The sequence below is a fragment of the Cnephaeus nilssonii genome (assembly GCF_951640355.1).
Source record: "Cnephaeus nilssonii genome assembly, chromosome: 21".
Taxonomy (NCBI): domain Eukaryota; kingdom Metazoa; phylum Chordata; class Mammalia; order Chiroptera; family Vespertilionidae; genus Cnephaeus; species Cnephaeus nilssonii.
Window position 1 is genome coordinate 29299528 of NC_137092.1, and position 26189 is coordinate 29325716.

The 26189-nt window shown below is 49.5% G+C and overlaps 2 protein-coding genes across 2 annotated transcripts in view; one reads left to right on the forward strand and one right to left on the reverse strand.

The window, feature by feature from the left end:
• Nucleotides 1–1549, reverse strand: part of VASH2 (vasohibin 2) — a gene marked incomplete at its 5' end in the record, with an annotated part of 37086 nt that extends 35537 nt beyond the window's left edge. The window contains one exon of the mRNA XM_079762190.1: nt 1274–1549. Coding sequence (XP_079618316.1) covers nt 1274–1549 — 276 coding nt within the window. The remainder of the gene's footprint in view (nt 1–1273) is intronic.
• A 127-nt stretch (nt 1550–1676) lies between these two features.
• SPATA45 (spermatogenesis associated 45) overlaps nt 1677–26189 on the forward strand; it is a gene marked incomplete at its 3' end in the record, with an annotated part of 66822 nt that continues 42309 nt past the window's right edge. The window contains exons 1-2 of the mRNA XM_079762063.1: nt 1677–1751; nt 8270–8353. The remainder of the gene's footprint in view (nt 1752–8269; nt 8354–26189) is intronic.

Genomic DNA, 26189 nt, shown 5'->3' on the forward strand with positions numbered 1-26189 from the left:
TGGCCTGTGGCCGCCTCTCCTCCAGGTTTATGGGCTCCCAGCTCGCCCTTCAGTAAAGAAGGCTCACTTAAGTAAGGACGAAGCCGGAACCACAAGCCAGGATCAACGTTGTTCTCATGCTCAAGGAGGACTCAGCAAGGGTAATCACGGCTGACAGGACTCTCCTTGGGCACAGGGAAGAGCTCGCTCCTTGACCGGCCGAGTACTGAAACACTGAGACCGACTGCAACAGGGAGCTTACCGGCTGGGCCACTTCTCCCAAGGGCACACACAGCTTTCTGGCCTGTAGGGCTCAGATGCTCAGGTCACCAGATGCTCCAGGCTGGAGACGCCACCAGATGGCCTTCCAGGTCTCAGGTCTGGCATTCCTAGACTTGCCCAGGAATCTTCTCAGCCATGCCAGTGTCCCCAGGGTGCCAGGGAAACCATCTGCCATGTTACATCCCCCCCCAGGCTCTGGCAGCATGTCTCCCCCGGTTTGCATTTTATGTTTCATACAACGACCACTGCACATCTCCCTCCCTCCGTTCTTGCTAAGTGATCCTTGGCCACCAAACCCCATCAGCTCACTGGCTTCTCTCCAAGGTAAAAAAAAGAGTTCTACTCCTGAGCCTCCTTCTCAATCCAGTGAGACTAATCCATCATGTCGACTGGAACGTCCCCTTTAAGCCATGGCCAAAACTTTTTTTTTTTTTCTTGGAGCCCAGATAAGCTGGGAAAAGAGATAGTTCACTGTTTTTGCAAGTTTCAGAGGTGAAAGTCACTGTCATAAAAAAAAATAAAAAATTGGCAAAAAGTCTAGAAATGATTCACGCTGAGAAGTCTGACTGGTTGAGTCAAATTCATTCACAGCCTAATAAATCATTTGCAAAGGGGAGACTCCAAAGGGGAAAAGCAGGGTGGGATCCCTAGGGGACCTATGCATTCTTGGCATCGCTGCTGCTACATAGCGGCTACAGCTCTTGCTGAAAGAGGATGGACACTGGGGTGAGTAAATAAATAATAGAGTTTGGACAGAGATTCAAAGAAACCTTGGCACAACAGACCATACAGTCCCAGGACAGCCAGCCACCCCCTCCCCCTCCCCCATTTCTAAGGCTTCCAAGACAAACATCTCAATTAAGCAATGGGGGGGGGGGGAGGGGGGAGACTGGAGAGGGTTAGGGTGTTCGTAGCAGAACCAGGAACGTGGATAGTGCCTCTTATTTGCCCTCTGCAGGCTGAAAGGGTCCCCTCACCGCCCACCCCACCCCCTTCCTTGGAAGCCACTGACCTTTGCCAAGAAGGCGGCGTTCCTGATGGCGCCCACCATTTCTCCCCCTTTGGGGTGCACCTTGGCCACGTGCATCCACATGCGCTCCCAGGTGTGGCTGTCGATGGGGAAGCCGCTCTTGTTAACGTGAAAGAGCACCCCGCCGTCTTTGTCCTCCTCCTCGGAGCCCCCGCTGGTGGCGAGGCTCACGGGCCGCGCGTGGCTGCTCCGGGACCGGGTGCCTTTGGCGCCTTTGGGGTGGGGGCAGCGGCGAGTGTCAGCCGCGGAGCCGGTCATGGTGGGGCCGGGGCCGGGAGGGCGGGGCGGGGGGGTCGCGCGACGTCGGCGGCGGCGGCGGCGGCGGCGGGGGGCGTGTGCGCGCGGGCGCGCGCGGGGATCAGTGCCCCGCGGGGGCCGCCTCCTCCATGCCTCGCGCTGCCTCGGGACGCGCCGCTCACGGGCCGAGCCTGCAATCAGCGGGGACACAGCACGCGCCGCGGTAAGTGGACAGACACCCCGAGAAACCGTGCCCCGCGGCGGTGGGGCCTCGGACTGTCCCCGCGTCGCTCCCGCCCCTCCACGCCCGCGCTGACAGACCCTCCACAGATTTGAAAACGAGCGTCCAGCCCTGCCATTACCTCAAAAGGCGACTGGAATTTTGGCACGAAGCTTCACGCACACCTAAACACCGGGAGGGAAGGAAAGAGGCGTGGGGGGGTGCGGAGTGGACCGGGGAAGCGGGGAGAAAGGCAGCTCGTGCAGCGTCGAGGAACAGGGGGTCCCAGCACGGCCCCACACAGTGCTGGGCCGCCCGATGTGGCCGAGCGCCGAGCAAACCAGGAACGCGCCCGCACGTGAGCGCCCGGGGTCGGCGCGAGGGCGCAGCAGCCGCTCGGGCTTGCAAAGGCGGCCGCGTTTCTTCCAGGAAGCCCTCCCGGAGCCCCCAGGTTCCCCGGGGGACCGGCTGCAAGCGGGACGAGGGAAGGGCGCCGCCGCAGCAGCAGGACCTCACCTCCGGACGCTCGGCCTCATTGCTGCGGCGCAACTCCAGGCGGCGGGGGCGGCGGGGGCGGCGGCTGCGGCTGCTGCTGCTGCTGCTGCTGCTGGGCCTGGGCCTGGGGCTGGGGCTGGGGCTGGGGCTGCGGCGGCCGGCCCCTCATTCCAAGTCCCATTCTCGAATGTTATTCTGTGACATATAACCGAGTCACCCGGGCAGCCGCCGATGTTCCGAATGCGTCCATTGGCCACCGCAACAAAGAGGGGCGGGTCCCGGGCTCGGAACTCTACAACCCGGAGTTTCGCGACGCTCCCATTGGCTCCGAGGTTCCCGGGCCTGGGGGGTAGGGGTGGGGGTAGGGGGGACGGAGGAGGGGCGGGGGAGCTGCACGGCCACGCGAAATTGCGATCGCTGTGGTGTCCTGGGGCTGGAGCGTCTGTCTAAGAGACTGGAGACCGAGTTCCCCCGGGGCTCGTGGCGCTGCGAGGGTTTGCAGCTGTGGGAAGCAGCGGAGAAGTCACCTGAGAAGGGACCCAGGCTTCTCCTCAGAGCATCATTCCCTGAGGAAGGCTGGACACAGCCACCTGCCTCGGTCAGGGGGTTCAGGCAGGGGCTGTACAGGAAGGTACAAAGCAATCTCTTTTTTAACCCCACCGGGCAAATTACCCCAAACTAACCAGGGAACACAGTCATGTACTCGCTGACGTTAAGTCATGATTTATCAAGTTCAACCCAAGCTGACATGTAGCCCTAAAGCCCAGGTGGTCAGCAGCGCCCTGACAGTTCTGTCAGAACTACAGAGTTAGAAGAGGGCCTGGAGAGATGCTTCAAGGTCAGGGTGAAGTGGGAGACTCCTCCACACTCCCCACGAGAACAACTTTTCCTTAAAGGCCTATTTTTCTCCTTCTTCTTTTCTTTAAAGAAAGAGAAGAGCAAGGTGAGATGGGACGAGCACCAGACTACTGACCCGAGGGCTGGCTCTAAGTCCACATTTATCCCTTGGCTGAGCTGTGTGACCCAGGACAAGCCACTTGCCTGGTCTGGGTTTTAGCTCCTCTTTCTGAAAAGAGGAGAGCAAGCCAAGCCCCTCACTCTCCCAGGTCTGTTCTGGCTCTGAGGCTCTATGATTCTCGGACTCTCTCTTGTGGGCACTGTCTCTAGTTTCCTTTCTCTTTCAACTCCACGGCAGCATGCCAGCTTTGAGAGGGTAAAGCAGTTGTGATAGCGATGCTAAGTTAACCTAGAATTAAGAATGCAGTCGTCAGAGAGCCACTGATGACAGATCAGTTTCTGGAACTTCTCTTTCGTGGGAGGCGTGGTGAGGGGGCCGGTGCCAGCAGAGGTCACTGGGTATAGCTGAGAGTCAGGACATGGGTGAGGAGCCCAGGACTCTGGCCCAGCCCTGCAATGCTGCAGACAAGAGCCCATGCCTAGGACTTTCTGCATTCAATAATGAGGATAATAACTTAGGTCCCAATAACACAAAGGAAACGGTTTGGCTCATTCTGGAAATTATCTGAATAATTCCAGTGGAAGAATCACACCTGAAAAATATCAGGAAATGGGAGGAAAAATTACCCTCTCACCATATAATTGGCTCCGTTTTCATTTCCTGATTAAAAGAAAACCTGCCGCAGCGAGCAATCTGCTTTCTCATCTCAAGCATCCTTCCTCCCTTTTTTCTCACCCATCTCTCAGATCTCTCCCTTTCTCCCCACTTCCCTGGAGTTTCAAGTCCAGAAGACTAGGATTTCAGGATGAAGACCTGTGTGTGCAGAGGATGAGGATTTGGCCTCACACTCCCTCAAGAGAAAACTGAGCTCTCCAAGCTCAAGTGATCCGACCCGTTGGTGAACATCGAAGAATGTCTGGCAAGTGTCACCTTGCCTGGTATCGATTCCCAGTGTGGGCACTCAGGCCAAGTCCAAACAACTACAATTACCCTGTTAAACCAAGGCCTGGATCCTGCTCTGCCTGACTCAAAATCCTAGGGACCAGAGAGGGGTTATCCGTTCATCTTCCTGCCCCAGGCACATCAGGACTCCCTGACGGTTCAATGAAACGCTTTTGTTTTCATGTCCGATATTCCAGCTGTCCAGTCTCTTCTTCCCTGGGCGGTGGGATGCAGTGGGAGGCCACATGACATATGAAGAGAAGTGTGAGACTTAGCTGCTTTTCCCAAAAGGTGGTAAGAAGGCTTCTAAAGTGAACTGTGCTGTCCCAGTGAGGGACGGGGCAGCGGAAGAGCCCTTTTCTTCAGAATCCTTTTTGCATTTGAGAGCTGTGCTAGTTGCATGGACCAGCCAACTCTGTTCTTCCTTTCCCTGTGTATTTTGTGTTACATAAGTCTCAAATGAACCCAGGCCTGACAGATGATGGGTTTTGAAAGCTTGGGTCATTAATAAGAGTGACATAGTGGGACAGAGCCAACTTGTGATTTGAACAGGGACTATGCTCAACCTCCAAAAGCAGAGTCACTTCCATTCGTTAGCATAATGACTGGCACAGCAGAGGTGTGAAGTGGGAAGGTTTGGAACAAGAAAAGCGGTTTCAACAGCATCTCATTTTTCAAGTGCCTGGTGCTGGGGTCTGTAAGGTAAATAAGACAAGATCCTAACCTGGTGATCATTTTTCTAGCTCCACCACTTGTTGATGTTAATAGCCTATTAATGAGTATATCAGAAACAGCTTATGTCCCTCCTCACATCGGCTAGACCTTGCCTTTCTGCTGGCTCCACAGCTGCCTCCACAGCCAATTAAATCTGTGCAGTTCAGCCGCTGGGAACCGACGAGACACTTGCCCAGCCAAATCCTTCTTGGCCGCTGCTGCACAGCCAGGCTGGCCAGCCACATGTCTGGAGTCTCTGACTCCTCCACTCCTTCTGGACTCAGAGGAAATGCCATACTGCAGGATGTGGCTTCTAGGCAGCCATCAAAGAGACTAGATGATGCACCCTAGGAAATTCCCTGTGGCGAGCATTTTGACCAATGAGAAACAAGAGATGGGAGGGAGCTAGGCAGATGCATTCTCTTTCATTCCTCTTTCCTATGGACAACCTCCCTGGATATATCCTGCAGAGCTACTGAGACGCATCTACTGAGTAACCTGCCATGGCTCTTTTGCAGCTGGTCCTGAAGAGTTACCTGCATGATAACATACCACCTTGCATTGCTTCTCATCCTAGCCTGCTTCGTTTCCCCTTTCACTCTTGCTGCCTTCTCAATTGGATTTAACGTTTGCTTCGGGTTTTATTTCCTAGGGAAACTGAGCTCAGGCCATTGGTTCCACCCGTGGTTCTAGGATGGATATGGGGAGTGCATTGCTTACGTGTCTGAAATCAATAGAGATCCTTTTCCTGGTGATAAGAGAGATGGTTATAACTTTGATAGGCAGGAGCACCACAACCTTCAACTGGGCTGCATTGGGTGGAGAGCAAGACATTGGGAAATCAAGTAGCTGTGGAACTCAATCTGTTTGGAAATAATGTTAATTATTAGGTACGAGAGACCTTGGAAACAGACAGTGACAGGTTCAGGGAAGTTAATTACCAACTCATGGAATGCTTTGGAAGTCAGAGTGCCCCCATGGAAACTTTAAGGGGGAGCCTTATTTCCTGCAGCCATAGGATAAGGCTAAACATCAAGCCCAGGACCAGGCCACAGGGTAGCAGAGTTGCAAAGGATACTCAATGCATGCCTTCACAGGCTTCCATGGAAAATTCAGAGTGGGGCCTGAGACCTGGAATAGGGATGTCTCAGTGGAAGAGCTTCTGGACCCTTCCAATCCTCTGAATGCTCCTGCCGAAAGAAGACCCTCTTCCCCACAGTTTGCTCTCCTCAAGATCTGGCCCTACCACCAGTTGCCTTCACCAATATCCAGAGTCAAGTTGTAGCACAGCCCACACTGGGAAGAAAAAGTCCTGCTCCAGGGAGAAAAAGCATACCTGCCAAAGGTGGTTTACAGGATTTAGCCACTATGCACTGACAGGAACTATGGGAATGTGTGTGGGAGTGGATCTTGAAGATGTCATATTTGGGGGTAGGAGTGGAGCAAAAAAACTCAATGGGGAGAATTCACTAATTTGGGGATACTCAGAATTCAGGAGTTAACGTTTTAGCTAGAAAGCCTGATGCTTATCCTAACATTTTGCCGGGATGGCTCTTTGAAGCCTGGTTCCAATAATGGCCTATAGTAAGCAAAGTGGAGAAGCTGGACTTCCCTGTGTGGTGTTGAGGGAGATGTCAGAAGACTCGGGAAGGTGGGAATATTAGAATTTATATGAGAATTAACTAGCCCCCTAGCTAACTCCCTGGGCTGGCCCAGAGGACACGCCCTTCATGAAGGCAATAAAGAATGCACTAGTAAGAAAGCTTTTTTGAGAAGTTGGTAGTGGCTATCCTTGGTCCAGAGTTAATTGTAGGGGGAAGACCACCCTGTAACTGAGCTCCTTACTATTAGTGAAAATGACAAAAATCCCAGAATTGCAGAGGCCAGGTGGGAGCACTACTTCATAAAAGACCAGGTGGACATATCGCCATGAACAGCAAGGTGGAGGAATGATCAGGGTGACTTTCTCTACCGGGACTCATGGTACTGACTAATAGCTCATAGAGTTCCTATGGGAAAGAGTATTCATATAATTTATTGTCCAAATTGAGCTACTTTTGAGAGTAAGAAGGGGTGCTAGCAATGATTACATGGGCACCATTGGTATACACCAAGACCATCCTAGTCAAACTGATACCTGTATTACCCTACCGAGGCTAAAACAGATGAGCAGCCATTCAGGGTATTGCTTGATCAATATAATCAGAAAGAATAGCTGGTGAGCAGAAGACTGACTCTGGTCACCTTGGTGAAAAATCATAGATCTTCACCTAATTTCCAAGTCTAAGTCAGATCTGTCCCAAAGCTGTTGCCACTGCTGAGTGAGCCCAACTAGCCAACTGCAAAATTGATGCTGAACCCTCAATATAGCAGCATTCCTTAGAGAAGCCAGATAGCCACCTAGTGGCAGGTAAGTTTATATCACATCTTCTACCTTGGAGGCGGCAAGATGGACTTGACCTCAATCCATATATGGGTTTGCCTTCCCTGCACACAGGGCTGCAGGCAGTACCACCAACTGAGAGCCTGCCGATTACCTTATGCATTGACATGTCTCAGAACAAGAGACCCATCTTATGGTGAAGGAGAGGGCAACAATGGACTCATGACCATGGTCTACTGGTCTTACCATATATCCCACATCCAGAAAGCAGCTGACCTGATAATATAGAGGAAAAGCCTCTTGAAATTCAGTTAATGCAAAACTAGAGGACAACACTTGGCAAAGTTGTGGTACAGTCCTTTAGATTATAGTGTTCTTTGAATTAATAAGCAATACGTGGTACTAATCCCCAATAGATAAAAAGATGAATCCAGGAACCAAGGGACGTAGAAGTGGCACCTTTCACTATTACATCCAGTGACTACCACCACCACCACCCCTTGAGGAATTTGTGCTTTTTGTTCCTAAAACTTTGAACTTTGTTATGTGAGAGGTCCTGGTTTCCAAGGAGCTAACTCTGCCAGGGTACACAGTAAGGTCCCACTGATCTGAAAGCTGTGACTATACCTAACTGCACTGGCCATGTGAGGCCAGTGGGCAAAGAAAGGAGTTAAAGTATAGCAGTTCTAACTGCCTCAAGGAGCCTGGACTACTACTCCTGGATCGCAGGGTTTACTGAGATAGCTCCTAGTACTTCTATGCCTGGCAAAGCAATCACTTTTTAATGATAGCAATTCAACTCAATAAGGTCAGTTCAACTTAGAGCTTCAGACCCTCTCCCAAGTATGAAGATCACCCAGTCAGGCAACCAATCTAGATAAACCAGCTGAAGTGTTGGACACGAGTGAGGGAAGTCTGCAATGGGTGGTGGAGAGGAAAGATGATGAATATGAATTATAGTCTTAGGACCAGCCATAGGAGCTTAAATAAAGCTACAGACAGTTGATTCATTAGCCATCTTCCCTTTAGGTCTTCTAGGAGATTGCAACTGGCCACAGACTTGCAGAGAACTTCATAACTGAATGGATTTTTACCCCCTTTTTTGGAAAAGAGGTAAGGGTGCTTTATTCTTTAAACACACACACACACACACACAAAAGAATGGCGGTTCCATGTTTTAATACAGGATGCATATATAATGGGAGGGGCAGTGATCTGTCTTTACCATATATGGGTTTGCTTTAATCATCCACTGGGCTTCTACTAGCACCACCATCTAAGGGTTTACAGACTGTCTCATCCATTGACTTGTAACATCATACAGTTTTTCTGATTGGTAAAAAGATAGATTGTATTGGGCATATTCTCATGCCTTTTCAGATTTCCTTGGCCTTGACTGCTCCACACAGTTCTACTTCCTAGGCCTTGCTCTTTGGTTGCTGTTGTACAGCCAGGCTAGCCAGTGGGTAAATATACTCTCTGGCTCCTCCTATTACTTCCAGACTTGGGTGAAATACCGTACCATAGGATGTGAAACCTGGCTTCTGAATGGCCACCAAAGAGTCCCAGAAGCATCATGATTAACTCCCTATGGGGGAACCAACGAAAAGCATGAAATGGAAGGCTTATGAGGATACATTCCCTCACCTGCCCCATTGTTGTATTTCTCTGAGGCACAGTTTCTCCATATAACCTGTCCATGGTCAAGTACCAAAATCTTCCAAGCAAACTACTTTGTCCCTTTGAGACCCAGTTAAAGCCGAGGCCAGAGTAGAAACCCATCACCTTACATTGCTTCCCAGCTTTCCTGGCCTCACTTCTCTTTTTTCTCACTCATCCTGTTGTGAGTTAACACTCCTCAAATGAACCATCAGCAGGGAATCCTTGCTTCAGGCTCTGCTTTTAGGGCAGAAGTTCTCAAATTGCATATCACTTAGCTGATTCAGTAGCTCTGGAGCAAAGCCTAAGAGTCCACGTTTCTAACAAGCTCCCAATGATGCTGCTAGTTGAGGACCACACTTTGAGAGAAGCAAGTTCTATGGGTTAAGACATAGCCTTAAGAAAAAATGCTGAAAAATATTCTAGGTGAGTTAATTATCTAACTGTGAAAACCAAATTGAAAAAATTTAGTGGAAAATATGGACAAATTACCCAAGATAGGGAAAGTTTATCAGGCCAGAATTCTTCATAATAAGCACCAAAGCTGACTCTTGTTACCAATAGAAAAAAACATTTATTAAAGGGATGCTGAGTAGCTTGCAGAATTGTTGGACGGACTAGAGAACCAGACTTGAGGCTAAGCTTCCAAGGTCAACATGTAAAATCATGTTGCAGAACTGGACTTGATGAGGAGTTGCTGCCACCACTTTTAATATTAGATCATACAATTTGCTTTGCCAACTTGACTTTACTGGAGTGGATCTTGCTGGCCCCTTCAATGCCATTTCTATGTAAGGCTCAACCTAATACCCCCAGTGAATCTTCAAATCCAGACTGGTTAGCCATCACCCACCCTCACCAGCAAAATTAATGTTTAGTGCTGGGCGGATTTCCTCCCCCTGTTTTGTTGTGAATCAACAGATCACATTGATTGAATATGATGAATATACTGGTAAAGCCCCGGTCACTTGTTTGTGCCCTACTTGTAAAGGAAGTTGAAGAGGGAATTTTCTAGATTTTATCTTAGGTTTATCTTAGGAAAAAAAAAGATTCACATAGTGGAAAATTCCACAGACATAACAAGAGTATTCAAAAGATGCTACACGATTCCTAAACTGTTTTAGATATCTGATAGGATTAAGCAAATGAGTAAACATATCACTATTGTTGGGAGACAGTGTTCTCACTATGGAAGCAGGAACATAGAATATGGAATCAGGGAAGCAAAAAAAGAACCGTGTAGGATGAATTGGAATTATAGGTATTGATGTGAACTATTATTTCTAAAATATGTGTATATGTATGTAAAAATGTACATACATATGCATGTGTATATGTATCATATACTTACATTTGCTAGCACCATCTGCTGAAAGGGTCAAGGAGCAAAGATGCCCCTGTAGCAATGAGCACACCGAGAGCTCATACCTTGCTATCTAAATACCGTTCCGCATCAAAAGGAACCAAAGCTCTTGGGTGAAATGGTCAGTTCCATGGCTGGTGCAGGGTAAATACAAGAGGATCCAAGAATATCTTGTTCGGTCAGAAAGTAATTGCTTTAAAAAATGATGAAGGCATTTCACAAGGACAAAGAGTCGATTAGAAGGGGCTCCCATGGGTCAAATCTGGGACAATTTGAGCACAAAATAATTAACTACAGAATGAAGTACAAGCTATTGGGGGGGGAAATAGGAATCTATGAGTCCACATTGATTATCAATAGACAAATACATAGAGAAGAAGGGGAGACTCTTGCTTACAATAGAATATGAATATAGAAAGAGTGCTAGAGTTAGAAAATTATTCTGCAGCCATAATGATTAGATTATTTCAGTCAAGAGTCAAAAATGGATGCTAAATCTCTCAGGGAACATGATATCTGGATGGTCTTAAAGTGTCATCCTCCAGATTTCTTAATAGTTTCAAGGGAAAAAAATATTAACTATTCAGTGGAGTAGTTACACAACACCTTGACCAGGTAATCAAAATTAACATCACCAATGATGGGCAGATAGACACCATTAGTCTCCATATGTGATGTCCTGAGGACACAACATCCCCTCTGCACTACTCTGGCTGAGAATCTATAACACAACTCTAAACATGAAGTAACATCAGGCCAAAATCAGGAAAGTTCTGCTTTAAAAACTATAAAGACTGTCAATGTAATCAACGACAAAGAAAATCTGTGGAAATGTTCCAGATTAAAGACTAAAGAGACGTGACAAGTAAACATGATGCCTGATCATAAATTAGATCTTGACCTGCAGGATAAAGAGTGGTAGCAAGTTTACAGTACAGTAGATGAATGCGGGGAAAGGGTATATGGCATTCTTTTCACTACTCTTATTCTTGCCACTTTTCTAGAAGTTTAAAATTATTTCCAAGTAAAAAGTTATAGAAAAAGGTGGGGGACTAAATAACCCCTGAAACCATAATAAATGTCTACTCTAATAACCTTGTGAGATAGGTATTATTATTTCTATTTTACAAAGGAAGAAACAGGTTGGAAAAGGTTAGGTAACTTGCATATGATGATACAATTAGTGTCAGAACTGGGAATTAAGCCTAGAGTCTTGTAATGCAGCTCTTTTCTTTTCCCTTTTTTTTTCTTTTCTTTTTCTATAATAGCAGGAAGGACATGGACTTAAATGGTAATCACAGACAATTCCCAGACATCCTTATGATCAAAAAGTTTTACTCTCCTGATGATTCAAACTTCTACCCTCCAGGGAAGTCCCTTGAATTTCAGGCTCATTTGTTTTTCTAACCTATCCCTTGGAGAGGGGATGCCAGGGAAGGGGGAGCATAGAGGAGAATTAGAAACAAAATGGCCAAGACCAGGGGAGCCGCCAGGGAAAGGGCCACTGTAGGGCCTGAATAACCCACTGGCAGCAGCGGGGCCCTGGACTAGGTCGTTCCCGCCAGCGTTAGGGTGCTAAGGTACTTTGAGGACATTTGGCGAGAGGGAGCAGAAATTTAAGACTTGCTTGGATTCCAGCTACTTTCTGCCCAGAGAAGAGGATCACCTGCTGTAAAATCACTGTCTTCTCTTACAATGGCAGCCTTCAGGGAGAAACCTCAGATCTCTCTACTTGACAGTGCAGTTGGAGGCTCTGTACCTGCCCCTTCCTTCCTAGGAAAGTAACTGTCTTAGTCCTTCGGGGCTACTATAACAAAAATACCATAGACTGCATGGCTTATATACAACAAACATTTATTTCTCACAGTTTGGGAGTCTGGGACACCCAAGTTCAAGGCACTGGCAGATTCAGTGTTTAAAGAGGGATGGCCTTCTAGTTCATAGATGGCTATCGTCTCACCGTGTCTTCCCACGGCAGAAGGGACAAAGGAACTCTCTCAGGCATTTTATATAAAGGTACGAATCCTATTCCGGAGGGATCCACTCTCATGACCTAAGCACTCCCCAAGGCTCCACCTCCTAATACCATCACATTGGGGTTTAGGGTTTCACATATGAATTCTGGAGGGACACACACATTCAGCAACCATCATGTGAAGACTTGGATTGGGCCTTGGTGGGGCTTTCCTGAATTTCAGAGAGGGGCAATTGCTCCGATGCCTTGAGACCACTGGGGTTCTGTGAAGAAGCTTCCCTTTGGGCTCTCTGGCTCTTTAGGAAGATGAAAAGGAAGCACGTTTAGCAGGATCGCATCTGTGTCCCAAAAGAAAATGGGACACACTGCCCCGGGCCGGCCCAATCTGATGAGTGAGACCTACAGCAGTTGCTGTGGTGGCACGTGACTGGGAGTGTATGGGAGCTACACTGGGGTGTTTCTGAAGGTTCAGAAACCCTTGTGATGTGAGGGGACCTCCACCTGCTGATTTTCACTCTGCGTGTCACATCCTGGATGAGGCAGGTAGCCACTTCTGGGTGTGTGATGAAAGCCGCAGGACCTGTGTGATGAATATTCACAGAAATTGGAGTTGGAAATCTTCCCTGAGCATGCCAGGGTACTGAGCATATTTGTGGGAGGGGGAGGGGAGGAGTTCAGATCTCTCTACTGTCCCCTGAAAACTATGGACAGATTGGTTCCTCTTACATCAGTCAGGGGTCAACCAGGTAACAGGTGGAACTCTCAAAAAATTTTAAGTGATATATGTGTTTGACAGAGGCATAGTTAGGATGAAGGGAACCATCAAGGATGGCAAGGAACTCTTAGGGTTAGGGCTAGGGCTAGGATTAGGGCACAAGGTTAGTGTTAGAGTCAGGGCTAGGGTTAGTGTTAGGGTTAGGGTTAGGGCACAAGGTTAGAGTTAGGGCTAGGGGTAGGGTTAGATTTAGGGCTGGGTTAGGATTAGGGGTATGGTTAGGTTTAGCATTAGCATTAAGGCACAAGGAGCATAGCCTCTCCAAGGAGCTCAGAGATGGTCCGGCATGGGGGGTGCTGGTGAAGAGGGTGAAGGCTGCAATTGTTTTGAGGGGGCACAGGACTGGGTCAGCTGAGCCTGGCCTCGGGGGTCTGGTCCCCACCTGGTGCATGGGCTCCATGCTGACCTCCGGAGATCAGGTGTGGTGCCCTAGAAAGTGTGTTTTAAACACCTACCCAGGTGGTTTTGAGGTAGGTAAGGAGCAGGTCACGGGGAATCTCTGGGCAGAGCGCAGAGCAGCAAGCGGATTGGGGGCAAACAGATGGTGATGCACCTCAATTTTCATGGTGGGGCCCAGGCCCCATGTCTTCTGGAGGAATTTCACACATGTGGGGATGCAAGGGATAGACAGATAAGGTATAACAAGGACGTAACACGAGACGGAGAGCAAGGCATCGCTGTATTCAGACCATGAGCGGCAAATGTGAGCCCCGGGTTGTGTGGGGATGCTGCACCAGGTGTTAGATCAGTGGGGTCAGAACCAGACTGGGTTCAGTAACCTCGGTACTTGAGTTCTGGCTATGAAAGAATTCAGAGCCAAGACTCAAATGATAAGAGAACGTTTATTTGGAAAATCATAGAGTTGGAAGAAATGGGCTTAGGAAACAAATTATAGAGGCAAGGGAAGGGCCCTTGTGGTTTAGAAGTAATTAAAGTAAAAGTCATATGCTTGGGAGGTGGGGGGAAGTTCCCGGTAGGGGGAGAGACAGCACGCTGTGTCTTTAGTTTAAGGGTGGCAATTTTAGGGGAGGTCCTAGGAGAAGATTTTTTTTAAAATATATTTTTATTGATTTCAGAGGAAAGGAGAGGGCAAGAGAGAGGTAGAAACATCAACGATGAGAGAGTCATTGATTGGCTGCCTCCTGCACACACCCCACTGGGGATCAAGCCTGCAACCTGGGCATGTGCCCTTGACTGGAATCGAACCTGGGACCTTTCAGTCCACAGGCCGACACTCTTATCCACTGAGCCAAACCAGCTAGGGCTAGGAGAAGATCTTAATAGAATACTCATCAGTTTTCCAGGTGTGTACTTTCAGGGTCTCCACTGATTGGTGGGCTCCAGTACAGTGGGTCATTATTCAATGTAGCTGGTCCTGTGTTAAGTCATGGTGTTGCTCGTCTGGTTTTGCTGCTTTTCTGGGCTGGAGCTGAAATACAACCGAGGCCTAGATGTTAACTTTAGAGAGGAAAGGTCAGGGGGCCAAACTAAATGACCATTAATACGCTAGGGGAGGAAAGGTCACCCTGGGGACCAGGTCCCACCCTACACTTACCCTTTGCTAGGTACCTGGGGCTTTCTACCCTGGTGACCTTCTGTATCTGGCCCATCATCCTTGCTCTGCTCATGTCTGCCTAACTGCCTACCACATTGTCAGATCTACCGTTTTTTCAAGGAAAACTTGGAAGTCTAGATCTTTTGGGGGAAATGTGTTTTTTCAAATATTGGCAACAAATTCCATCATGAAACAGGCCAGTTAAGACATATCTATGGCCCATGTTGACATGTTGTGTCTGGTTTGCTCCCAACTGGACTAGATGGTTCTCACTTCTTTCTCCTCCTGCCTCTCTTCTTGGAGCTGATTCTCTGCTTTGGCAATATTCCCGTGTGTAGACTCTCTCTAAGCCCCCTGCCTTCAGGAAAATGAGTACCATCATGACCCAGATTGTCTAAGGTAGTCAGTGCAAAGAGCCAGGTAGACGTGGCCGAACCAAGTAACTGAGTCCATTTCCTCTTCTGCAAATTGATCCAGTAACACCACCTCACCGGAGATCTGGAAGGATTAAACAAGGCTATTCATGAGGAAGCAACTGGCAAATAATGAATTAGCTGTGTGTAGCGCCCCCTAGGGATCACAGCCATTGTGCTGAGTGCTCTCCATACATTAAGCAGGGGTCCCCATATTCAGTGTTTCAGTTCCTTCCACAGAGGAGGCTGGTGGCTTCAGTGGCTGTAACATGCTTGAAATAGAAAGGATTAGCAAAGTCCTACAAGGCGGCAGAGGGTGTTCCGGAGAGTCCAGGGGCACGGCGGGGTGGTGGAGAAATTGTCAGGGATAAGAGCAACCGTGCTTTCGCCCCTGGAAGGCAGGACAAAACAGCCTCCTTTGCTCATGAGGGGTTGGGAGGTATAATTAGTAAGAGGGTTTGTAACAATGCACTGAAAGTTCTACTTGATGCTTAATAGCTGCGCATAAAAATTCCAGTGGGTCCATTTTTAGTTGGGGCTAACGAGGGTTAAACTCTCAGGCTGCCCAAAATACTCTCAGTGAGGCGCCCCGGGAGGGGTTCATGTACTGTGCTGCTGATGAAGGAACAGTTTATCTGCTCAGGATCATCTTTCACCAAAGCCTTTATCAGTATAGTGTTATGTGTGCGTGTGTGTGTTTGATTTTTTTTTTTTTTTTTTTGGCTGCGAGTGTTTTGTTTTTTAAATACATGAGAGCCGTTTATGTGTGTTCCAAGGCCATGACTCAAGTAAGCTGTTTGCCAGCTGTGAGGGAGACAGTGCTGGGTCCTCTGGGGCCTGCCCTCCCATTGCAGAGCTGGGGCGGGGGTGGGGGGGGGGTTCATCAAAGACGAGAAATGGAAAAGGAAGCAGAAGTCACTTTCTTCCAGGTCTTGCCAGGACAGCTCAGTGGGGGAGGGATGATCTGGGAAGGAGTCTGGCCCGGAGAAGAGTGAGTGGTTTAAAGGCGGCTGAGGTGGAGGAAGGAAGGCCAGAAATGAATGGGGCGGGAAGAAGAGAGCGGGGAGAGAGGCTGGAGGGGATGCCGGAGACTTCCCCAGGAGGCTGCAAAAAACGGATGCACACGGCCTGCCCAGAGCAGGAAAGAACCTGAGTGAAGCTGCGTCCGGAGCTGGATTCAGACTAAACCCACTGTGGGCAGATCAAGGAAGGGCTGAAAAGGTGTGGCCTTGGGAAGAACCGTCGGCCACAAAAGCCAGGACATCCTCACTTGCATTTTCAGAGGAGATGAGGTGATGCCTTTGGAGGAGGGAGGAGCACTTACTGGATCAGGGACTCTGCCCCCTGGGACTGCCCCTAGTTCTGAATGCTGGCTACCTATTAGCAGTCCCCTGGGGAGCTGCTAAACATTCTGACACCCAAGTGGCAGCCCAGACCAATGAACTCAGCATCTTTAAGAGTCAGTATCCTACAAACCAGGGTACTGTTCACAGCCAAGTTCGAGGCCCTCAGGGATAGATGGCCTCAGTGAGCCCTGCTGTTCAGTAAGGCTCTAAGGAATGGGGGCGGGGAGTGGGGGATGATTGGCAGGCAGTCCTCAGCAGAAGCCAGGCATGGACCAGAGGCCACTTGAGAGTTCCACTGCCCTAAGATTCAGTGATTTGAGACTCCACGTGGACAGACTCTTGCTGCCAAGTTTCAGCCAGCTGTGTTTCTCCCCCATTAATTCATCCCGCAAATACTTATTGAGCACCTACGATGTGCCTGGCACTGTTCTAGGTGCTGGGGATACAACAGTGAGTGAGACAGACCCTCTTGTGTTCAACTCCTGTGACCCACCTAAAACCATGAGGCTGAAGAGAAGGATGCAGGAGGGTGCAGAGAGTGGGAGGGAAGGGACGTTTGTTTCCGAACTTATACATTACATCATCAAACTCCTGATGTTCCTAGGGATCTGCCCTCGTTACGTACATCACGTCTTCCTTTCCTCTGTCCTTCTTCAGTTGAGAGTGGGTTCATCATATCTGCATTTAGCCAGCAACCCTACCATCAGAAAAACTCTGCTTCCCAACCCCAAATCCATACTCCGAAGTTTACTCCATGTCTTCCCAACTCAGCTTAACGTCCTCACGGCCGAGGCCTGGGCCTTGAGTCTTTGGGGAGCAGGTGGTGTAGGTTAGAGTGTGCAGGCTACAGACAGACATCCTGGATGCAAACCTTGTCTCTGCTTCTTCCTGGAGCCTGTTAGTAGGTGGCCTTAGGCATGATACAGTACCCCCAACCGCCCACCTCGGATCTGCATCTCAAGTGGGGAATGTAACAGTGCTACCTTTCTGACTGCTGGGAAGAGGAAATGAATGAATGAAGGCTGAGCACTGTCCAGCACATGATGACCCTCAGCAAGTGGTGACTGTTATTGTCCTGGAGCAGGGGATGTTAACTGTGTTTTTCTGATTGAACTCAGGGAGAGATTAGCAAGGCTGTAGGTTGTGACGGCATCTGCTCTCTTTCTCCTTTCTGTTGGGGCAGGTGTCTGATACAATGGTGAAGGGAACGGGCAGGTGTCTGATATGCTGGTGAAGGGAATGCTTGATGCCGTAACAGGCAGCTCCTGAAGTCTCAGTGCCTTAATTCGTAGCTGTTTATTCTTCTCTCACTGTTAGAAATAAGGCGAACCCCCAAATTCAGGGGTCCTGATAGAACACAAAACGTACTTGGGAGCCAGGCAGCAAGGCAAATATCTTTACTTCTACATAGAAGGGTGCACACACATGGTCTGGAAGCACGTGCACACTGAGCAGGTGGTCTGCTCGGCTTTATAATCTCTGATGCATGTGACCTGTCCCTCACTCTTGATTGGAGCTCAGGCGCACAGTCTTTTGTGATTGGCTAATTCAAAGGTAGGGGCTGGCCTTTGCCGTTTCAAGATGGCGGCCCCCAGGGGAGCTGCAAGCCATGTGGCCAACATAGCGGCTGCCAAGCCATGCAGTCCAAAATGGCGGCTGTCTAAACTGCTTTTTTGACAGAAAAGATGACTTGTTTTTCCTCACATCCCGTACAGTCTAATGGGCCTGGGAGGGGCGCTCAGCTCCATGCAGTAATTCCTCCTGCCAGAAGCTCCATCATCCTCAAGGCAGCCCAAGACTGTGACATCCACAGCTGAGAGAGTGCAGGATCACAGGGGAGCCTTCTGTGGGCCAGGTAGGATGGCATCACTTCCACCCACATTCCACCTGCTGGAACACAGTCACATGCCCCAAAGAGCCTGGGAAAGGTGCCAGGACGAAGTGCAGGAGGCGCCTCAAGGGCATGGCTTCCCGGGGTCTTCCTCACTGTCTCCCCATCCCGGGCCCAGGAGTACCACGGGTGGTGGTGGTGGTGGTGGTGGTGGTGGTGGCGAGGATGGGGTGATCCTGGGGTGAGCTCTGGGCCACTGCGCATGCGTGGGGCTCACCCCTTGCATCTCCTTCCTCTCTGACCTTCTCCAGTTACTTCCCTCCAATTCCAGTTCTCTCTCCAGTGATGCCTCCCCTCTATGGAGTCCTTGTGGTTGGAGAAAGGTTAATTGTTTGGCCATTGAGGGCTTTGGTGGAGAGTTGCCCTAGGGATTCAGTGACAAAGGATGTTGGGGGAGAGGGATGGGAAGAGAGGAGCCTTCCCAAAGGAGAGGGCAGGGCGCCCATTTCCTGTGAGATGGGAGAGTTGGATGGCAGGCACTGGGCTCCCAGGAGGGCTCTTAGCCCCGACACTGTTCCCTGACCAGCCGCAGCAGCCATAACACCTAGGAAGTTGTTAGAAATGCCGATTCCCAGCCCCACTGCAGCCCCGCTGAGTCAGAAAGGCAGTTCAGAAAGATGGGTTACCTGCTCAGAGATTGGTGACCGGTTGAGGGTCCCTCTGGGCTGCGGGAATGCAGCTCCCACAGGAAGGTGCAGATAGGAACGTGCTTCACACTGCCACCAAGTGGCCACCGAGGAGGCTGTGCTGCTGGTGATACGCAGATTATTCTGGGAAGTGCTGAGGACTCCACAGGCCCAGCAAGGGCTCACCCAAGTCTGCCTTGTGGACTGTTCTTAAGACTTGGGCGAGAGTCCAGCCCAGGACCAAACTCAAAGTCTCTTTCCAGGAGGGAAAACCCACCTCTGTGTACATTTCATGGGGATCAGGCACAGGAGGCTGGAAGAAGCCTCTAGGACCAGGAGGGGTCAGGCCCCCAAATGCTGCAATCATCCTCAGGGGGTACCCGGAGGACCAGAGCTGCCTCCTCCCTGGGAGAACACAGAACTCCAGCCGCCGTCCTGCCAACCAGGCCCCAAGGCCCAGGGCTCAGCTGGTTGGGCCCTGCCTGGGCCTCTGTCAGGAGCTTGGGGACCTTGGGACAAGGGAGCGGAGGGAGAAGAGAAGGTGAGATGAGCCTTCAGGGCTCCACCCTTCCAGCCTGTGTGACCCGGAACTTCAGGGATGGGGCTGACACCTGAGCTAGAGGAGGAGACAAAGCCACTTGCTTTCTCCCTGGTCCCCTGACCTCAGACACAGCAGGTCAGGAGGCCCCACACCCAGGGCACTGTCTCTGATTTGCACTTTTGTGGAAGTTGCTGACAGCTGTGGGCTTCCCAGGGCATGCACTCAGCTGGCTGGGCAGGCTGTTGGACATCTGGCTTGTCCTGGCCCTGCACTGGAGAGGCAGATGCTGGGGGAGGGCTGGGGGAGGAAGGGCACCGGACCAGTGTCTGGAGGACATCCTGTGCTGTCTGTCTCATTTAACCCACTCCCACCTAGTTCCCAACATGCAGGTGCTAAGACTCAGCTCAGAGAGGTTACTAACCTGCTCAAAGTCACATAGGTGGTAAGAAGCAGGGCAAATATTCACTCTAAGATCTAACACCAAAGCCTATGAATGCTCTAACGTCTAACACCAAAGCCACCTCTCTGTCCTGCCCACTTCCCCACTGGGCTGGTCTCACACCAGGCGGTTCTCATCCCCAGAAACCCCTGGGATCCCAATAGCAAGAGAGAAACCCTTTGCTTGGCTGCTCTGCCCTCTGCTCCCAGGCCCCTCGCTGGTGGCTCAACAGCAGCTCTGACCAGGGAGGAAGCTCCAGTGGACTTCGGAATGCGGGACACTGGCCCGTGTCCCCAGGTCAGGGGGAGAGCCTCCCCATTCTGGAGCAAGGCTGATGTCTAGCCCAGTGGGGAAGTGGGCAGTTCAGAGAGGTGTCTGTCCACATAGTGGTCCCCAGATGCCCCACTGTTCTCCTGGGTCCACCAGATGGGCCACAGCCACCTCACCATACATGTCACCCAAAACCAAGGTAGCTCTTCCATGTAAATTCTCTGCTGCGGACTTGAAACTACTTAGCCATCACTAAAATGAACATGAGAAAGGCACGATATGATTTATGCCTTGAACTTCATTCAATATGCAATTGCCATCAAAGAACCTAACATATATGAACCTCAAGCTCTCTCTGGGAGTCTGACTTGGCAGTAGGTGAGTGTGGTTCACTGGACTTTTGCCCTTCATCTTGCTAAAAAAGAAGAAAGAAGTCCTTATCATACAATTCATTATCCTTATAAATAATGGGGGGGGGGGACGATAAACAGGCAGAGGAAGGGTTGGGCGAACCCATACTGGAGAGTTCTAGAAGTGAATAATTCAGGGAAGTGGTGTCCTGTGTGGGTCTGACCCAGTGTGGCTACCCTGGGGGTGAGTCCTAGAGCATAAAAATCAAGACCACAGAGCTTCTCTCCCTCCCTCCTCTGCTCTTTCAGAAGAAAGAGGCCCTAGCTTCAAGCCTATGGGTTTCCCTGGGTAAAGTGGTGGATCTCCTGCCCACTTGCTGGGGCAGAGTCTCTTCTCTTTCTTGCTACCTTTCCTCCAAACCAGGTAAAGGGGTTGATTGCTTTCTTGACTGAGTGTCAGTGAAAGGGCTGTGGGCACAGGGTGTTGGTGCTGTCTTCACCAGGGAGGAAACTGCTTTCCTAGAGCCGGGTTTTCCAACCTTCCCTTCCTCTCAGCAGTCCTTGGCTCCCTTCTCAAATCCACCCTGATTTCTGAATCTGTCCAGAGGAAAGGTGTGGGGAGGAAGATAGCGAAGAGTGACAGCCGACACTCTCTAGGAATCAGCCTGGCCCCGCCGACTCCCCCCCTCCCCTCCCCCGTGGGTGGCTGAAGTTTGCTTCTGCACAGAAGCAGGTGTCTGGTGGTGTGTGGTCCCACATGGGCTGGAGACGGGCCCACTGTGCCATCTGCATTCCTCCTCCACCAGAGTCACAGGCGCCCCCCGCCCGGCTCAGAACTGCGGGGTGTCTAGAAACCAAATCTCCACCTCGTTCCTCATCACAGGGGAAATACAAAAGCCTCCCCTCTGGACAATGAGAAAAATGGCCAGGTTGTATTTCGTATGAGGCCAGAGGGAGCGTTTCAGGGGCAGGGGTGGTGGGAGTATCCTTGGGGAGGAGTGCTAAGCCCAGGTAGACTCACTTGAGAGGCAGCCAGCGGGTGCGCTTGGCCTGCCAGGGGAAGCAAGGCCAGTGGGCAGCTACTGAAGGGTGGGAGTTCTCAAACTGTGGGCCCTGGAGCAGCATCACCATTACTTGGGAACTGGTGAGGAATATACATTCTCAGGCCCCGTCTCAGATCTGCAGAATCAGAACCTCTGGGGGTGGGCGGGGTACCTTGTGTTTTAACAAACCTGCCAGGGGATTGAGGCACACTCGAGTTGGAGAACCTCTGGGTTATGGTGTGCCATGAGAGCGCCCTGAGCCCAGCGTGGGAGGCAGGACCTGGGGTACTAGGGGTCTTTCCAGGGGCCCTCCTGTCGGTGGTACTAATAGTATCCTTTTCTAGGTGTGCCAGCAGGAGAAAAAGATTGGGGAGCCTGCCTGAGAAGCAAAAGACAGGGGCAGTGCTGGTGTTACCCCTTGCAGGATGCTTTCGCTCTTCCAGGCACAGGTTACTCATAGAACTTGCTTTCACAAATTCCCAAGTAACCTGGCTCAGACTAACACTGTGCCCAAATCCTTGGAGCCTGCTGCATTTCAGCGCAGGCCCACTGCTTTTTGATCTTTGGTCTGCAGAGATGGGAATGAACTTTGGTCTGGAGCCACATAGGCAGAGGGCACCCCGAGAGCCACAGGAACGGCTTGTGGATTCCACATTCTTTCTCGTTTTACAGAAGTTGTGCAGAACCGCTAAGCTGAGTCAGCACATTCACCAACCATTCCATTACTTGTCTTGGAAATGTCACTAGAAATGTGAAAGGTTGTTGATGAATAGTGTTTCACCACTGGCCCATCTTGCGTTGCCCAGACAGTGGGAGTGAGAGGGCACTCATTTGTTTAACATGTACACACACACACACACACACACACACACACACACACACACACAAACAGGGGTGGGCTAATAGTAATCCCATAAAAATTCAGTAAGGAGTATGAAACAGTTCCTGGACCTACCAGTAGAGGGCGAGCTCTCCCCATTTTTGGAGTAGAAATGGCTCTGGCACCTCTGTGCCAGGCATGGGTCATCAGTTTTTCAATGATTTTTTTTAAAAAAAGTCAGATTTTTAAAGTCCATCCCATGCATGCGTCATCCCTAAAAGAGGCAGCAGCCTAAAGCAGAGTGATTTCTGGGACACAAGGAGGTGCAAAGCCTTGTTAGTCTGTCTTACTGGATGATTGAGACTATCTAAGCCTTACCCATTTAGCTGGACCAATTTAAAATGCAAACACAGCCCTGCTGGTGTGGCTCAGTGGTTGAGCATTGACCTATGAACCAGGAGGTTGCAGTTTGATTCCAAATCAGGGCACATGCCTAGGTTGCAGGCTCCGTCCTCAGTGGGGGGCGTGCAGGAGGCTGCCAATCAATGATTCTCTCTCATCGTTGATGGTTCTGTCCATCTCTCACTCTCGCGTTCTCTCTCTGAAATGACTTAAAAAAACAACAAAACAAATACAATAAAATGCAAACACAATCTGCGATTGTACTTCAGGCCATTACTTCCCTTGAAATAATGGGAGCTGAGAGAAAGTTTTGATAAATCAGCAGGTGAGGGTGAGTGGTGCAGTAGGCAGAGAGAAGAGAGACATAAGGGGTGTAAAACAATGACACTAGGGCTTCCTAAGTGGTACAGTCTCCTCTGTTCAAAAGAAGAGGAAAGCCTGATTCCAACCTTGAGAACGGAGCGTGCCCCTGCGCATCCCTGTCCTGCAGGAGGAGACTCCTGGTTAGGGCTCCAGGTTCCTTGCAGGCATACCTTCTCTGACCAAGTGCTGTGCACTCTGATCATTTATTTCGTTGTCTTTGAGCATTTTGAGAGTGGGAAAGTGTTTATATTTCCAGCTGCTAACATAAACCCTGACAAAAGTGTAAATGCTCAATAAGTGTCGAGTAAGTGGATGACATGCATGTCCACAAGTAGGGAACCATTAAATAAATATATCTATATAAAACCCTAATATGCAAATCAACCGAACATGGAACAACCAGCAGAACAACTGGTTGCTATGATGTGCACTGACCACCAGGGGGCAGATGCTCAATGCAGGAGCTGTCCCCAGCCTGCAGGCCCCGACCAGTGGCGGCAGTGGGGGGCAGGGCCAGCAAGCAGGCGGTGCCAGGCCAGACAAGGTGGGTGCGAGCTGGGGCCCCGATCACCCCACTGGTTGCCCCATTGATCGGCCCTGATCGCCAGCCAGACCTAGGAACCCTACCCATGCACAAATTTTGTGCACCGGGACTCTAGTTATGGTATATTAGCCTTATTGGACTATTATGCAGTTATTTATAATAATGGTTATTTGACAGTTGTTAAGGGAGTATATCTTAAAAGTTCTCATCACAAGGAAAAAAACTTGTAACTGCCTGAGGTGATGGATGTTAACTTACCAGGGTGGCAATCATTTCACAACATATACATACATGAAATCATTATGTTGAACACCTTAAACAAATACCATGTTATATTTCAATTAAACTGGGGAACCTAAAAGTAAAATAAAAATAAGAGCTACATAGGCCATGTCATAACATGGGGAAAGTTTATGGTGTTATGTTAAATATACAAATTGCTTTATACCTAGTAAGATGACGCATGCATGGGATGGACTTGTGGGTAGCTTCCTTCCTAGCTTTGTTGTTTAAGGTCCTTTGTTGTGCATTAAGCACAGCAACCAATTTTTCCTGCCCACCAGGGTGACTCAGTTTTGTTCTTTGGTGCCCAAGTACTTGGACTCCCATCCTGTTTACCCAGATTTCACCATCTCGTTAGAAGTCCGTTTTTGGTTCATTTCCTTTGCACAGTGCTCAGCCCTGCACCCACATGCACACAGAAGTGGCTAAACACTTTGTGCATAAATGATTTTAAGGGTGGCTGCAGCTGCTATAAATAGCTTCAAGTTCAAAGGCTTGAACACCGTGTTCTCCCAAGTCAGTCAAGTGCCTCTCAAGTCTTATCAGCAGCAAGTCCCTATTATACTGTTTCTCACAGTATAATAATATTGGGCCTGATTTATTAAGGATCAACGGTGTGCCTTCCACTTAAATTTAATCATCTCCACAAACCTGCAAGGTAGGAAATATCATCCTATTTAGTAGAGGATGAAACAGAAGTTCAGAGGGTTTACGTGAGCTTCGAAGATCCGACAGCCAGGTTTCACACCTAGGACTCTGGGCTCTCAAAAGGCCATGCCTTGCCCTACATGCCAGGATGGATGCCTTCAAAGGGCTCCCGATGCAGTTAAGGCAATAAAATATGCACGTGAATAACATAATCTACCTGGACAAGGAAGCCGTCTTGTAAATAACAGTGCCAAGTATTGCATAGGTTTACAGGTAATGAGTCTGTGCCCATGTGCGACCTCTCCAGGAATGTCTGTTCAAATATTAACCTCCTGATTGTGCAATTGGAAGCTCTGTCCACGCATCAACTCTGCCTTAGCCAGAATGAGCTAGAGCTTACTTGTCTCGGTTTTGGGTCAAAATATGTTTTGAAGGTTTAGGGTTTTCACGGAAAAGAAAACCACTGTTACTTTTGTTTTTAACCCTCACCTGAGAACATGTTTAGAGAAAGGAAGGGAGAGAAACATCGATGTGAGAAACATCCATCGGTTGCCTTCTGTATGTGCCCCAACTAGGGATCCAACCCAAAACCCAGGTATGTGCCCTGACTGGGAATCAAACCAGCAACCTCTCAAGGCACAGGACGACATTCAACCGGTTGAGCCACTCTGGCTGGGCTGCTGTTACTTTTATTTCAGCCTCACTTTTCTGCTTTATGAAACTTTAGGACATTTAATCTATCAATTTCAGGGGGCTTGGGGCCATTTCAGTGCCTGGAGGAATCTGGTGTTTCCCTGAGAAAGAGAGGAATCTGGTGTTTCCCTGAGAAAGAGAGGAATCTGGTGTTTCCCTGAAAAGCAGCATTTATTGGCCAAAACCTAGGGGCTCCAACCAGAAATGAGTTTCTACTCGTTTCTGATGGTTTGTGCTCTTTATAATCACCTTTTCATCATGGGCTTAAAATAATGGAAATAAGGGAAAGTGCAACCTTTGTCTACATGGAAAATGAAGCTCGGTGTCCTTCCTGTCTGAGTCTTTTTCTCCCCCGTCTCTTTCTGAATCCCATTCTCCTTTCTCGAGGCTTTAGGGCAGGCGTCCTCAAACTACGGCCCGCGGGCCACATGCGGGTGTTTTTGCCGTTTTGTTTTTTTTTTTTCCTTCAAAATAAGATATGTGCAGTGTGCATAGGAATTTGTTCATAGTTTTTTTTAAAACTATAGTCCGGCCCTCCAACGGTCTGAGGGACAGTGAACTGGCCCCCTGTTTAAAAAGTTTGAGGACCCCTGCTTTAGGGCCTCCAGACCCTGTCTCCTCCTCCGTCCTATTCATACCTGCTCACAGGACATGTCTAGATCTCAGTACAGACTTCAGAGATGGCATCTCCTCTTGGCGGGTCAGTATGCTTTGAAACTGAACTATCACTAGGAGCCCAAAGGCATTTTACCTGCTGGGAAATGTCATAAAGGCATTTTCCAGGCACAGGATCCTGTTCAGGCCTCTGAAGTCCCCTCAGGGCAGCTTGTCTACAGGAATGACTAATTTGATTTGCAGAGAGGGAGGGGCAGTATGTGGGAGCCGATGGCTTGGTCTGGGAAGCTGAGACTGGGCAGGTAGGTTACAGGAGAATGAATGGGCTTCAGAAAT